At 39.6% G+C, this 16635-nt stretch overlaps 1 protein-coding gene across 3 annotated transcripts in view; it reads right to left on the bottom strand.

Annotated features, from left to right (window-relative positions):
* LOC119774818 (5-hydroxytryptamine receptor 2A-like) overlaps positions 1 to 15992 on the bottom strand; it is a 75607-nt gene extending 59615 nt beyond the window's left edge. For 2 of the 3 annotated variants that reach the window (XM_038272497.1, XM_038272499.1), the window contains exon 1: positions 14549 to 15992. In XM_038272497.1, the coding sequence (XP_038128425.1) occupies positions 14549 to 14954 (406 nt within the window). In that variant the 5' untranslated portion in view covers positions 14955 to 15992. The remainder of the gene's footprint in view (positions 1 to 14548) is intronic. The other variant, XM_038272498.1, reaches the window with a different exon arrangement.
* Between the last annotated feature and the right edge of the window lie 643 nt (positions 15993 to 16635).

Below are 16635 nucleotides of genomic sequence, written 5' to 3'. Positions count from 1 at the left end.
AAAGGTAAACAAGAGAGCCCTCGAAGATACGTTGTTGCTGAACCCATAGCTAAATGAAAAGAGTCCAACACTGTGGCAGAAACAATAATACTGCCAGTTTGTAAAGCAATTATAAATTAGATGCTTGGCTGGACACGGCCAAAGAGATGGCTAAAGTGCCTGTGTTGGATGATGTTGTCCGCATACTGAACTTTGTGACATATTGCTTGTTGCACATTTCTTCACACTAGTTTTGTGATAAACACATGGAGGTCCAGTGGCTGTCGCAAGGCAAAAGTGCTGGCCCCTGTGTAATGAGTAGCGAGAGGAACTGATTGTATTTCTGACAAACGAGAGGTTTGATTACTCAAAGCTGCTTGCAAGTGATGGTGGTATGCAAAGTTGGCATATCTGGCTGATATATTTCATTATCTGAATGAAATTAACACATTGATGCAAGACCGAAATTAAAACCTACTTGTTTTTAAGCACTGATAAAATTAAAGGGTTCCATTAAAGGTGCAGCAATGGCAACTAAATGTGCAGTGTGGCAAGCTTAAGATGTTCCTGTTCACGAGAATCTGCGAGATGAGAACACTGCTGCATGTTTGAGGTGATTGGCACACCTCTGAAAACTATGTACAATAATACAGTTTTTGGTTATCTGTGGCTAAGGAGTTCCCAATTCTGGCCAACATAGCTATTTTGTCTTTGTTCCCATTTTCAACCACCTATCTATTTAACTTTGCTTCTAAAGCTTGATTGCGATAAAAACTACAAACAAAGAGACTGAGAACTCTTGAGGAAGAGCTTTGTGTGTCTTTCTACCATTCCTCCCAGGACATCCCTTTTGTGTTCATTGAAACAGGCCCAGGTTTCACAATAAGTCAGTATAAATACATTTAGAAAGGATATTATTAACTATAGCTATAATATGTGTATATAATATGTGTATAATATGTGTATGTGTATATTTATATCTATTTTTTCCTGTCATTTTGGATGGTAGTGTGCCTGAGGATTTTGTAAATGTAAAAAATGTCCTGCGGGTTAAAAAAAAAAGGTTGAAAATCACCACCCTAATCTACCTACGCTTCTAATTTTTTCTTATCCTTTCCTTAAACATTTTGGCTTGATGTGTCAAACCTGAGCAGCAGAGCCTAATGATGGCTGTGATCTTTTGTTTTGCAACGGGTCTTTTTTTTTTGTATGACTGTGAGTGAGAAGAAGAATAGAGAAGCTTGCTGATGAGTCGAGCGCCTGCCTACTTCTGTCTCTGCTCTGTTTTTGTTTCGAGCTCTTTTATGCTTTTCTCAGCAGCTCAGGGAATCATAAAATCCAGAATCCCCTCCACCTCCATGCCTCCATGCAGTAGAGCAAAACGAATAAGCACAACATGACAAATTTTCCACTCGGCACTTACTATCTCACCTCCTATGTATCCTTTTCCATTTATTTTCTTCCTTCATCAACAGCACCATATAAAAGGAGAATTAGAGATTATTTTTGCTGCAGGCAGTTTACTGCTACTTCAATGCAATTGGTAACCAAGCGTCCAAGAAGTGTTTCTGTGTTGTGTAACTCTTGTTACTGCTGGCCTACTTCTCTGGGTAAAATGCAAGCTGATTTAATTAAAGTCTAAGCTGTGTCAACAGGAGTCATCATCTTGAAAGGAGAAAGAACTCCACAGCAACAGAAACCAGTTTCTCCTACCATTGTAATCTAGTTAACCTTTTCAGCCTCAGCCATTATTGTGATATTTGTTGGTTTCCGCTTTTGAGTCACAAGTCCAATGATAGTTTTATGCCACTGGCCATTCAGCCAGGACCACTGTGTTTCTCACTCCTTCAGTCCTCAGGTGTACAAAGAAATATGATTTAAATGCATGACAAGGCAGAGACAACAATAACTTCTGATCCTGATTACTACGTCACAGTCAGTTGTTCAAATTGGTCAGAGTGTTGGCCAATAGGCACAGACATAGTTTGAAAAACAACGGGTTGTTCTCATCAACAATCTTCTGCTATCTCATTCATCAGGGCCATACTAATATACACATTTAATCTCACATTTAGTCTGGTTTATCAGGCTACAGTCTTTGGTCTTCATATTCAGTCTTCAAATCCACTGGCCAGGCTAAACTACACAGTAAGCTGTCTTGATCCACAGCCACACTGTAGATCAAGACAGGGATGAACAGTTTGTACTTCTTGCTTTAATATTTTTAATAAACTATAATTTCTGATAATAATAATAATAAACTATCATTTATGATATTAAGGTGAGCTGCCATTTTTTATAAGCTAAATTATAGACCGAATCAGACCCGTTCAAACCGAATAAATACTACTAGCTACACTACAAGTAGCTGGTTAACATGATCAATTAACTTTATTTGACTGCTTCAAATATAACTGCTGACTTTTTTTGGTATGAGACAGTCAGTCATGGCTTCACAATTCCAAAATATGTAGTAATATCATCAACTTTTCTGCACACGGTGCTGCGTTCAAGAGTGCTTGAATAACTATACACACCGGCGATCACTGCTATGCACTCTTTCAGTTATCAAATGCACGGGTGTGATTAATAATTTCACTTTTGCGATTGCTTAATACACTCTTCTAATTTTTGTCAGAAATTTAACACCATATATATGTTTCTAATAAACGTTTTGAGAAATCTGTTTGTCCAACTAGAATACTGGATCCTATTGTTCTCAGCTTGACAATTACATTTTCCCAAAAATATTGCTACGGTTCTCTTGGCTTCCAGAAAAAACACATATTTATTTGAGTACTTTTTTCACTCTTTGTAGATTTCTGTTTTTCATGTAATCCAGAATAGAAAAAATTCAGGATCTTTTGGAGCTTCCAGGGGTCTGTTTCAAGAAGCAGGTTTAAAGTCTTAGGGAAGTGGCTGTTCGAACTTTCCGAACTCTCCCGAGTGGTGCCACACTTTACACAAGTGAATAAAGTGAATGTGATTGGGAAGTTCGCAAACAAGTTTGGTGGCCAGTGTCATGGAATCATCTTGCTAACCAGTTAGCAACTTAGTGCTAGTAGGTTCCCAATGGGAAACTACATTTGGACCAGGTAGCACATAGGAAAGCTATGGACAGCGGAAACATGCAAGAGGATGACAGTTTAGTGTCAGAGGTCGTGGATGAGTCTCCTCCGTCATACATTTTTATTTAGAGGAGGAAGGCGGGGACGAAAATGTTGTGGAAGAGGACGCCAAGGTGGCAGAGGTTTGTGTGGTGTAGAAGGCTTATAGCCAACGCTGCCAGTTCTGTTAGCTCTATGCCTGCCGAAGACACAGACGTCCATCCGCGTGAACGCTCAATGGTAAAGTAAATTATTCTTATTTCAACCATTGCATATATTAGCTGCAACATATGAATCAAGATGCTATGACATAAAAAAATAGATTGACAGATAATCGTTGATATTTGATTGGCCGAATTTGGTGTACAAACTGACGTTTAACTAAATGGCCTGCTTAAAATATCCGGGGGAAAAAACAAAGATTTTAAGACAGGATTTTTTTTTAAATAGAAATTTTTTAAAATTTTGGGACAATATAGTCTGATAAAGAGTACATTTATATACATGTTTGATCCAGAATGATTTGACATTCAAACATGACTTCCCTAAGACTTTTAAAACGCTCATGGTTTCATGTTTTCAAAACAATTACTTGGTCTTCCAGATTTTGGCAATTGGGTTATGAAGGAAGCAGACATTGGTAAGTTTCTGCACTGGAATGCTTCTAAAAACATTTCCATAATGGGTTAAAGCAGTTTAGATTCAATTCCTTATCTTTCTATTGAAAGTCCATCAGGACCCGCTGTCTTTCCTGACCTCATATCATCAATAGCTTATTAATTTCTTTCTCTTTCAGACCTGCTTCCATTATCTCTATAATTTTTTAGAAGGCAGTACAATAATTTGTGCACCATGTGCAGATTAGAACTGCTTCGATTGCGCAAACATAAAAGAGAGCGTTGGATGTGAGGAGGAGGTTGCTTATGAAACCTGTGCAGTGTATCTGTCCAAAGCGATGCTCTGTTCAACCAGTGTTCCAGGCGACTGGTCTTCAGAGCGCGCTGATTGGTCAGTCCAATACGTTTTTGGTTACTCTCTGGCAGGCACCTAGTTACCACTCAAAGCTGTGCATCCTGTGAAAAGGCAGAGGTTGAATCCACGAGTAAATAATGAAAATATAGGACTAATTTTAGAGCAGAACATACTAAAGTATATCCACATGTAGTGAAGGTGAGGAACAGTGGTGGATCTAGACCAAATGTAGCAGGGGGCAAGGAGGAGGCCAGCGTGTTTTCAAGTGGGTACAGAAAAGTATGAAATAAAAAACAGGGCAAGGGATTCAAAGATATGAAGAGTGGCGCATCTCCCTGAAATGAGTTTTTGGAACTTTTAATGTCTGTAGTTAGCTTTAGATGCATTTTATTGTGTCTGTGTTTGAACCAAATATAGGGAGTGGTAAGCTGTAATTGCTTACTATTGGCTTGAAGCTACTCATGTTGCTGTGAGTGATACAACTACCGACAGCCTCACCATGTTTAAATGCCGTGCCCTTGGATATAATGGTCTGACACCCATGTGACAGCAGAGTACTTCATGTTGAGAGCAGTTCATCAGTTCATGTTAAGTATAACAAGAAGTGATTTTGTGAAAAAAATTAAGACAGCCACTGTTTCTTCATTCTTTGTCATAGGATCCTCAAAGGTCTACTTTTCCATCCTGGATCAGTTATTTCTGCAACCCCATCAGAGATAAGCCTGCAACTGTGGATATTGGGATATAAAAACATCAACAGTTATAAAGCAGATTATTGTGGAGATGGTTTCGGGGTAAAATGCATGAGCTCCTGTCTGTGCGCAGATGTCACTCAGATGAGTGACAATGCAAAATTTGTATCTGAATGTTGCCAGACGACATAATATGGTTTTTTAGGCGTTTTCTATTGCATAAATTACATTCTCAACATGAATAAAGTTTTTAAGTCTTGACTGCATCAACACACTTTTTTGGACCAAGCATTTTCTCTTTTGGTATTGCTTATCCTGCTTTTTATAAACAAAGCCTGCTATGCAACTATATCCCACCAACTATATAGTTTTTACTATATAGTTACTATATAGTTTACTGTATTGTGTATCTGTCATCTGGCGGATCTTGAAAGCAAAGGAACTTTCATTGTTATTAGTTCTGGCTATGACTAAAGAAAGTGTTGACTAGTGTATAGAAGGGTTTGAGCAGTGATGGGAGTAAAGGCGTTTAAACTAACTAACGCTGTTGCTTTTTTTAGGAACAAGTAATCTAACTAATTACTTTGACTTTAACTATAACGCAGTTACCATTGCCGACACCCCATTACTGCACGTTACTCAGGTCGCACAATGAACCTTTTTTTCATGATAGGACGCGTGCACTCCTTGTCATGAGAGAGGGGAGGATGGGATTGGCTGATGTATCGTGAGATTACGTCTGTCAGCTGGGTAGTAGGGTGTTTCCGCTGGCCAGTGTTGCCAACTCAGCGACTTTGTCGCTATATTTAGCGACTTTTCAGACCCCTGCAGCGACTCTTTTTCAAAACAGCGACTAGCGACAAATCTAGCAACTTTCCTGGTGTCTGCCGTGGGGCGCCTCCCGCGTCCCAACCCCGCTCTCCCGCTTCCGCAGGAGTCCCTTTCAGCGCTACAGTCAGAGCCACAGCATGTTTACCCTCAGCTTCCAGACTGCAAATGAACCACGCGCATGTGCAGGGATTGACGGCGCAGGCTGATCACGCTGAAGTCAGCTCCCTCAGTTGCTGAACCTGCCTTGACCAATATGACGAGGACCCACTCAAGCACAGCCTGCGTGTGTGGAGGGAAATCCTATTAGTTTGAAAAAAAATTAACAATAATTACCATTATTTGCTCACATTGTCATTGATTCTTTGTAGCCTTTTTTTTGTTCCATTTAGATTGTTAATCGTTGTTGTTCAAAATGTTAATGTCTTACCATGATTTTAGTGGACTCCTTAGTGGACCACAAGGGGAAAAAAAAAAAAAAAGTTGAAAAAATATATATATTATGCAAATTAGGCAATTACGTCATTCAGCGACTTCTAGCGACTTACAGCACAGCCAATAGCTACTTTCCTCACAGAGGAGTTGGCAACACTGCCGCTGGCGGGTGTTAACGTACAGCACACACAGAGAGATGGATGGATGGATGGATGGATGGATGGATGGATGGATGGATGGATGGATGGATGGATGGATGGATGGATGGATGGATGGATGGATGGATGGATGGATAGATAGATAGATAGATAGATAGATAGATGTTGCAGTATCTATAACAACCCAAACACACAGGATTTCAGAATTACACATCCTCAGTTATTAATTTCATACACTCACCAGATCTGAACGCCCTGTTAAAAAACTTCACACCCATGAGTAGAGGTAATGCAGCCTGATGATATTTACACCGCATCAGATACTGTTCCCCCCATATTAAGAAGAGGGGAAAAACTATCTGATGGGGTTTATAGGCCCTTCAGATACTGTTCCCCCAATGTCATTTACATTAAGTTGCAATAAATGCAAAACTCTCTGCAGGTACGTGTCTTTCGATCCTCTCTATTCAGCTGGCCTTTGAAACACACGTTGGGAAGGTGGGGGCCGGGTGGTGAGGGTTACGGGGGCGAGAAACGCAAAAGTAATGCAATAGTTACTTTTACTAGTAACTAGTTACTTTTATTGTGGAGTAACTCAGTTAGTTACTTTTTGGGAGAAGTAACTATAACTAATTACTTTTTTAAAGTAATGTGTCCAACACTAGGTTTGAGTATCTTGAAACACGTTCCATAGTGGAAGAATGGATGGGGACTCCAACACTAGGGACAACCCAAGACAAGTCCAAGGAACTATGTCTCTCGGCTGGCCTGGGAGCACCTCGTGGTTGCCACAGCGGACCTGGATAAGGTGTTTGGGGATAGGGATATCTGAGAGTCTCTGTTGAGACTGCTGCCCCTGTGACCCGATGCTGGATAGGTGGAAGACAACAAATCCAAGCATAAGTAAAGCACATTTTCATTAAAAAAAAATTTTTAAAAGCTATGAGAATGTTATCACTGATCACATGTGTTATCAAGGGGCATTATATGAATAATCTGAGTTAAAATTGATTAAAATAATTTCATGTAAGTATAAACAATTTGATATAAATATTTTGCTCTCATTTCAAGTATTTTGCAGCCTCTTTGTCTTCATTCTATTGGTCTACTAAATAACTCTCCCCAACTTCCCTGTCTTTGAAAAAATCAGAAAAAGGTCCCCACAATATGATGCTGCCACCGCACAGTTAAAAATGTTAATCATGACCCGTTTAAGTCTGCCTGTCTGTGACCCGTGATGGGGGTTGAGATCAAAGCAAGAAGGTATCAGACTATAGAGTTCATCCCTTCCCACTATAATCTCAACCTCCATCGCTGTGAAGGGGACCAAAACATGTCAGCCAGGCCAATAATGACCTCAACGACTCCACAGAAGTGGAGCTGTCTTTTTGGTAAATTTTGCATGTTTTCTAAGGCACAATAATGCTTTTGTTGGGCTGCTCTATAAACTGGAACTGAACGCTTATCCAGACATTTTGAAACGAGAAAGCTCCCTGGATGTGAAGCGAACATAAAGTCCAGTGGTTTGTTCTTTAACTTTTTTTGGAAGGATTTTTCCCTTTAAGCCGGGCATACACTGTACAATTATTTGCCCTTTTCGGGCCGAATTTTCAGTCGTGCAAGAATTTTTCAATCGGCCCGAATTTCAAGCCTGATTGTGGGCTGATTATTCGTCGTGCATCATGTAGTGTACAGGGGATAACGAGGGGCAATCATCCTCTCACTACCACCTCCACTTCAGGAAATGTGAGGTCGGGAGAAAATCAAACATGTTTGATTTTCAGTTGACCATCATGGGCAAATCGTTCAATGGGCATAGGCAAACAAGCATTCTTCCTTTTCTTCCTCTCAGATGTAAACACAGAAGCATGGCGGCAAGTGAAATGGAGTTCTTTCTGTGAAATTGACAGACCATAGTAGCCACGTTTGCTCAGCCATGTCTTTGTTCAATTGTCATCGCATTTTCTTTTTAGGGCTTTCAGCACACAAAATTGCACAAATTGCCAAAGCAGCACGTTTCACTCTAGTGAGGTTCATATTCCTCTTCTACTCGTTTGTCTTCTGGATAGACGAGTTTGAGTAGCACCATCTTACTCTGGAGCTGAGTTCGATGTGGTTTTTAGATGCACAGCGTGAGCAGGTCGCTTGCATCAGAGCGTCGGGTCGCACAATGTGAGAACACACATTGTGAGCTGTGAACTCACACTGTACGACAAAACCGCAGTGTTTCGTCGTACAGTGTGAGCTGTAGCTCTGTGCAACGATTGAAAAAAAATTGCACAGTGTATGCTTTATATAATGAAAGTAAAACAAATGCCCCCAAGACCTCACAGATGAACCTGGTAATATTAATGTCTGTTTGAGCTCAGCAAGACAAATCCATCTCTGCCATAATTAATAACATCAGTCTCATCTCCCTGGTTTCATCCATAATCATCTTTTTGACATCAACTTCTTCAACTCTACTCATGCCCGTAATCTAAATTTTTAAGATTATTATCTGCTTGAGTAATCAGCATGCTCTGCACTTAAAGCAACATTGCATTTGCTCTCTGGATCTTTAAATAAATTTGAACCTGCCGAGAAATATCAGAAAATAATTGTGGAGTTGCTTGCTTTGACTTAGTGTGGTTATTTTGGCATCTCATTAAGGAGCTGAGAAAAATCAAGTAACAAGCACTGAAGGTTGTCCTTTTGAAAGCACTCTTACATTTTGCTAATTTACAATGCTCCCTCCCATGAAAACTAATTTACTGCTTAGGTTTTGAAATGTTGTTATGTTAGCAGCAGGACCTGGAATGTAAAGGAGAAAAGGACCTGCTGGAAAAGAAAAAGGACAAACATTATAAACTCATTGCAGAGTGTGTGTGTGCTTGTTTCAGTTTGTGTGTCTACAGAGTGACAGATCAAGAGACAAAATAAGAAAAGCAAAGGAAAAGGCAGCAGCCGCCGCTTCCTGCTGCACTAATCCTTGGCCACTTGAATCTTCAGAGCAATGACAGCAACGTTCTCGGAAGAGTAAAGGGCAGACTAAAGGTTCAGGAGTTGCTGTAAGTCTGAATGTATTTGATGGATTATGAGACCGGAGGTACAAAAATAATTTTTTTTAAACAGAATATGTTCACTCTTAGTCGATCTATGTACATTTTTTTTCTTTTTTATGATCTAATAGAAAGGTTAAGTTATTAATATAAAAGTTACGTTAAATGTCATGGCCAAAAGTATTGAGAATGACACAAATATAATATTTTCACATGATCTGCTGCCCTCTGGTTTTCATGTGTGTATGTCAGATGTTATCATCACTTACAGAAATACAATTACAAGCATATTATGAGTAACAAAGGCTTTTAATGACAGAATGAGTTAATGCAGCAAGTCAATATTTGTAGTGTTGACTCCTCTTCTTCAGAAACTCTGCAATTCTCCCTGGCATGCTCTCAGTCAACTTCTGGACCAAATCTTGACTGAATTCCTAGTTTTTCGTTTGTCCAACCGTGATGGATTATTAACCACAAGTTTTCAATGGGATTAAGATCAGGGGAGTTTCCAGGCCATGGATCCAAATTCTCTATGTTTTGTTCCCTGAGCCAGTTAGATATCACCTTTGCTTTATGACAAGGTGCTCCATCATGCTGGAAAAGGCATTGTTCATCACCAAACTGCTCTTGGACGGTTGGGAGAAGTTGCTCTCGGAGGACATTCTGTTACCATTCTTTATTCATGGGTGTGTTTTATGTAAATCTGTTAGAGAGCCGACTCCCTTGGCTGAGAAGCAACCCCACACATGAATGGTTTCAGGATGCTTTACAGTACGCATGAGACAAGGCTGGTGGTAGCGCTCACCTCGTCTTCTCCAAACACGCTGTTTTCCAGATGTCCCAAACAATCGGAAAGGGGATTAATCAGAGAAAATGACTTTACCCCAGTCCACAGCAGTTTACTCCCTGTAACTTTTGCAGAATATCAGTCTGTCCCTGATGTTTTTCCTGGTGAGAAGTGGCTTCTTTGCTGCCCTCCTTGAGACCAAGCCTTGCTCCAAGAATCTCCGCCTCACAGTGCGTGCAGATGCACTCACATCTGCCAGCTGCCATTCCTGAGCAAGCTCTGCACTGCTGGTAGCCCAATCCTGTAGCTGAAACACTTTTAAGAGACAGTCCTGGCGCTCGCTGGTCTTTCTTGAGGACCCTGGACCCTTTTTGGCAACAATTTAACCTCTCTCCTTGAAGTTCTTGATGACGCGATAGATTGTTGACTGAGATGCAATCTTTCTAGCTGCGATTCTCTTTCCTGTTAGGCCATTTTTGTGCAATGCAATAAAGACTGCACATGTTTCTTTAGAGAGAACCATGGTTCACAGAAGAGAAACAGTGATTCCAAGCACCAGCCTCTTTTTAAAGTGTCCAGTGGTGTCATTCTTAATTAATAATGACAGATTGATCATCAGCCCTGTTCTCATCGCCACCCACACCTGTGTTAATGGAGCAATCACTGAAACGATGTCAGCTGGTCCTTTTCAGGCAAGGCTGCAATGAAATTGAAATGTGCTTTGGGGGATAAAGTTCAATTTCTAGGCAAATATTGACTTTGCAATTAATTGCTGTTACGCTGATCACTTATAACATTCTGGAGTATATGCAAATTGCCGTTATAAAAACTGAAGCAGTAGACTTTGTAAATATTAACATTTGAATCATTCTTAAAACTTTTGGCCATGACTGTACAGTGACGCTTGAACTAGAACAGGGCCATATGCAGGGCCCAAAATATACTGAGGTCAAGAGTCACTTTTGGGTGTTTTTTTTTTATTCCATTAATTAAATCTGGCCTTTTTCAGTCTTAAGGAGCAAAAGCAACATCATTCTGACTTTTGAATAGGCTGTGCATTTCCCTGTTTCTCTTTCCGTGCCAGACATTTACGTCATTATAAACTTGATTTTTATGTAATCTTTCTTATGAAGCTTCTATGTACAACTGGCTAGAAAATTGTCCAAAAAGGCATTTCATTTTAATTGAAATTAGTTTATTTATATTAACTTCAGTATTTAAAGGCACACCGCAGACTTTGTGACCTAAGGGGTTGATGAATGAGTTATTTTAAATATGCAGCGCTTGACATTATCAATGCTACGAGTGGGGATCCCCTCTTGAAATACCGGGTATGTAAGTAGGGAGATGACGCACCGTCATTGGTCAGCTCATGTGACCTGGAAGAAGAACATGGAGCTAAGGTTTTTGCTCTACTACTTTTTTCCGCCAACTCAACTACTAGTGATGGATGAGGCAAGGCAAAAGTTTAAATGTTCTTAGGAGGCTAAAAAGAGAAAATGTGAAAGGAATCTATGCAATGAAAAACAAGAGATGATCATGGAAAGGAGTTTGTTCATTGGCGCAGGCTGAAAGAAGAAACCGGATGTAAAATCAATTCTCTTTTCTCAACATTATTATTAGACTGGTAAGTTAACACTTAACCATAACTAACATATCAGATGCATAATGTATGTTGATTCAACTGCTGGAAATTGACTGACAGACGGTACTGATAGAGTTAATTAAACTTCAGTGCGATGTTCCTTTGCTGTGTGTGTGTAGCTTGCTGGGCTTGAATATTTCCTCATTAAAATGCAGTATTTTTTCCCACCATCATCAGGAACTTTAACTGCTCTCCACTAGGGCTGCAACTAACGATTATTTTAAAAATCGATGAATCGGCCGATTACTTTTTCGATTAATTGATGAATCGGACAAAAAATATTTTTTATATTAACCTCTTTATTCCAAAATAAACATTCTAGACAGAACAAACAAGCACACAAGTACAGGTTGCTTATTAACTGTACTGGTGCAATATGAAAAATAAATGTTTGTGTTAAAACTACGCAAAGTTACATGAGAAATGTAGCTGTACATCCACAAAATATAGGGTACTTTGTTTCATAAAGTGCAAAAAAAGACATTTTTTTTAAAAGCCCCTAAGGGGTTCAAACAATAGGCCCCCCCATTTCAACAAATGAGGTTTTTTTAGACTAATAGAGTTCTGCCTTTTAAGACAGGCAAGTATAGCAGTTAAAGTTGCTACTTGAGAAAATACTTAACCATAGAGACAAAAATAGCCCTGTGATTCAAATTATATATTGTATTTGGAAAAAAAATGAGAGAACTAGGGGTGCTAAAAAACACATCCTCCAAAGACAGATATTTACATGGAAATGTGGCATATATTTAATTGACATATTACTGATCTTGCTGGATTTTATTCTGCTTTACTTCCATAAATTGCAGGATCTTTACTTTATTTTTGCCAGAAGATTTAAACTTTAAAAGCCTTGCCCTCATAATTTGCAAGTTAATTTATTTATAAAGTAAATATAAACGCTGCTTAAGCTAATTCAAATGAAATTAAAAGTAAAATAAGTAGCCAACCTTATCACTGTCTGTAACCTACCAACACGGTAAGGAAAGCATCAGATGAGCTACCTGAGAAACTAACGTTACGTTTCCCCACTTTAAAACAAAACAAACATGGTGGTTCCGTGCCATGTTAATTTGTTTTACAAAAGTTGCATGTTACGACTTTTTTCATTGTACAAAGCGCAGGCTATTTTAATTATTGTGATCAATTTGCGCCGTCAATCCCGGTGCATGCGCGCTTCATTTGCAGTCTGGACGCTGAGGGTAAACATCCTGCTGCTCTGACTGCAGCGCTGAGAGGGACTCCTGCGGGAGCGGGGGGAGGCGCCCCACGGTAGAGTAGGAACGATACATGCTTTCACGTAAGAGTCTCCATAAGCCGCCAGTGACACCGTAAAAAGTCTCCAGATTTGTCGCTAGTCGCTTTTTTGAAAAATAGTCGCTGGAGGGGTCTGAAAAGTTGCTGAGTTGGCAACACTGCACCTGCGGCGCTGGCTCGCTCTGCTGTATTTTTTCTTCTTCCACCGCTTCAGTCAAGTGGATGTGATGACGGCGGCGGATGACGCATTAATCGCGCGACACAACTAACCGATGATGAAATTCGTTGCCAACGCTTTTAAAAGTCGATTTTTATCGATTTTATCGATTCGTTGTTGCAGCCCTACTCTCCACCTACATTTGTAGTTTGATGTGCTCCTCTTCCACTGACTGCCGTGACTGACAGACTCACTTATGGCATCTGTAGCCTATGTAGCAGTTACCATAGCGACAGTGCATGTTGACGGTACGCAGCACGTATGCCGAGATCCTCAAGCTTCTTTTTTATTAGATAGTAGCGGTACTCTTGCCTCTTTAAATATAATAGACCTTGCAGTTTTGTGGGAGACCTAGATTGTCATCCTATACTTTCAGTTTCAGTTTAATTTATTTTTAGAGTTCATATATATCACAATTTAGGCAAGAAAATAAATAGAAAAAATACAGAGGACATGACCTCAGTATCCTCAATGGTAGTTACAGCCCTGAGCTGGAAGGACTTTGTTTCTAACAACAAAGAAAAAAAATAAAGTAAATACTGAGGATGTGCCCATCCTTTTACAAATTGAGCTTGTACCTTACAAATTGAGCCTGTACTGGCACTAAAAAAGATTTCAAAGCCTATCATTATATCTGATGGCACTTTTCAGCTTAAATATACTACTTTTTTTCTATGATATCATCTTTTACAAATTACAGAAGACAACTTCATTAAACATTTGTACAGAATACAATTTAATTCAAAAGGACCGAAACAGCAGGAGTTTATTCCTGAATAAAGCCCAGAGACATTGCTTAATTTTAAATAATAAAATATTTTTATTCAAGGTGTTCCTTTCCCCTATCAGATATTGTATGTGATGCCTCAATGGGTATCAGCCGCCTATCCCCAAAACATGAAATCAGGTTACCATATTCGCTTCCTGCAAACTCTTCTAAGTCTTAACTCACATTCTAGTTAAGGCAGTCAAATAGCATTGTCATAAAACGCATCATAAATGAGTTCCAAATGTATGTTGATAGAGACTACAATTTTTACTGGTAGATTAATTAAATGTACATAGTGTATTTCCACTCATCGCTCAAGCAGCTTCACACTTTAGACACTTTTTCAGGCATCCACCAAGTCACTTCAATCTTCACCTTCTAGATGTGTCTCTTTTTGTAACTCAAACAAATCTCTGCTATTGGTGTCTTTCACCACTGTCACAGGGCCAAACATGAATTCTAAAGTTTTTCTTTCACAAACAGCCAAAAAAATAATAATTTTAACATGCAGTAAAAGTGATTAAAATCAGGAAAAAGAAACCTTTGTTTAGGCTTTGGATAAAATTTTTCCAAAGGATTTGAGAAGCTCATTGGAGTCAACAGGCAACAGACCAAAAGACAAGTTAATAAATGACAAATGCAAGTGACATGATTGGCTTACCATAGAGGATGGTCACCATGGAAACCGGCATCACCAAAATGCCAAGCAGCATGTCAGCCACTGCCAGTGACATCAAAAAGTAGTTGGTTGCGTTCTGCAGCTTTTTCTCCAGGGAAACCGCCAGGATCACCAAGATGTTGCCCATGACCGTGACGCCAATGGCGACCAAAATCAGTAGCGCCGGCCAGTTCTTCTCCACCATTGACTCAGAGTGAACACAATGAGATCCAGAATCTCCTGCACCATTGTGTTGTGACCAGTTTAGTGTTTGGGTCTCCATCCCGTTGCGGGCTAAGGCGCTCACCTTACACCTGTAGTGTGAGGTGTTATCAGGTAGAGGTGAAGGCCAAGGGTTAGACTCAAGAGTACTGGAGGTCCTGATAGTGTAAGAGATCACTTCGGACATGTTGTTGCCATGCAGGTTCGTAGAGTCAACTCAGCGCCGGTAAAGATAAACCAAAGAAAAAAGTTCAGAAACATTTACTGACAGAATACTACAAAGCATCCCGTGTATCCATGATTTCTAAAGTATACTTTAATATGCATGAAGTTGGGTATTCCAAAACCCGCTGTAGCCTTCTTTCAGTACTTAAAAATAGCATAATCCAAATCTAGAACTGACTGTGACTCATGTCTTCATGAAAAGAAAAATTTTTTTGAAGGTGGAGCTCCACATCCTTCACATCCTTGCACTCTATCTACCCTTGCCAAAGCCACATTCATGTTAGAAATGTCACCTATGATCAGAAAAATGTAAATTTCATCTTGATGTTAAAACAGCCTTTGAAAAACTTTGCTTCTCTCTAAGCACAGAATGTGCGTTTGTTCCCTAAAAAGGAAACCTGAACCGACTGTTTCTTATCCTAATGCATCTCCATACCTGCAGGATGGTATGAGCTTTTGAGAGGAAAGGGTAGTAAACATTATTGTATTTGTCATATTTTACAAGAGTCCCCAACTTCCCCTGCTCTCATGTCTTCTCTCCCTTGCAAAGTCACATCAGGTTAAAGTTTCAAAAAAAAGAATAGAGCAAAATTCTTCACAGCTTTTCAAACTGAATCTATGTCACCTCACAGCTTTTCAAACAGAAAACAGTGACATATTTTTTTCCTCACCCTTGGCCAAATGTGTACCCCAGTGAAAAATGTCAGTTAGTCTCCATCCATGTCATCCATTCTAAACGCTTCTCCACGAACCTTCACATTTCCCACGTGGCATACGTATATCCATGTCTTGGCACATTCCCAAAACACTTTAAAAGAACTGGAGGAGGAAGATTAAGAACCATCAGTAAACCGAACCTCTCACATGTGATTGTCATTTCTCCAGAGAGCTGGCAAGTTGCTTTACTATTCTCCGATGGTAACCAAGAGCTCAATGCTTCTCCTCTTTTGCTCTCCTCCCATGGCTTTCCACATGCAGCCTCTCTTTCTCTCAGTGGGGATCTCCTTCATCTCTCTCTCTCTCCCTCTGTCAGTCTCTCTTTTTCTATCTCTCTCTCTCCTTGTATCTCTGTTCAGGGTCTCTTTCCCTTCCATTTTATTGGCTGACTCCCTTCGCTCTGATGTGCCTTGTTCTCTCTCCTGTTTTGCCATTTTTCATTTCCCCTAATATGTTGCCAATGTAAATCCTTATTATGTTCACTAATATCTCAACCAGTGTTAGATATTCAAGCAATGCCTTGAGAAAATACTGACACCCATTACAAATCTGCATGATTGGTATTAATACCACCAAAAAAATCCCATGTCTATCGCTATGGTAGACATTGCTCAAGTAGGTTAAAAGCTCACCAGTACAAGAGGCTTTCCAGGTTAATTTTGTGGTGCTAAAAAAACCCTCCAAGGCAGATTTAAATTTCACCAAAACTGTGCTGCTCAACGTGATTGCACCTTAGAATAGCTCTGCTAACACGATTCTGATGTTCTCTTTTTTTTTTTAGATAACTTTAGTTCCTCACTTTGTAGAACAGACTTTCTTCTTCCCAGAGTTTTTTTTGATTTCTTCATTTTTTTTTTTGCCTTTGGTGTTGATGCTCTTTAAATGGAATTATTTTTTTCTTTTATTTTTAAGTAATTTTGTATTTT

Source organism: Cyprinodon tularosa, unplaced genomic scaffold (assembly GCF_016077235.1).
Source record: "Cyprinodon tularosa strain WSP-4 unplaced genomic scaffold, ASM1607723v1 ctg832, whole genome shotgun sequence".
In the NCBI taxonomy this organism is placed as follows: Eukaryota; Metazoa; Chordata; class Actinopteri; order Cyprinodontiformes; family Cyprinodontidae; genus Cyprinodon; species Cyprinodon tularosa.
Note: the sequence above shows the minus strand (reverse complement) of the source record. Positions and strands in the feature narration are given on the sequence as shown.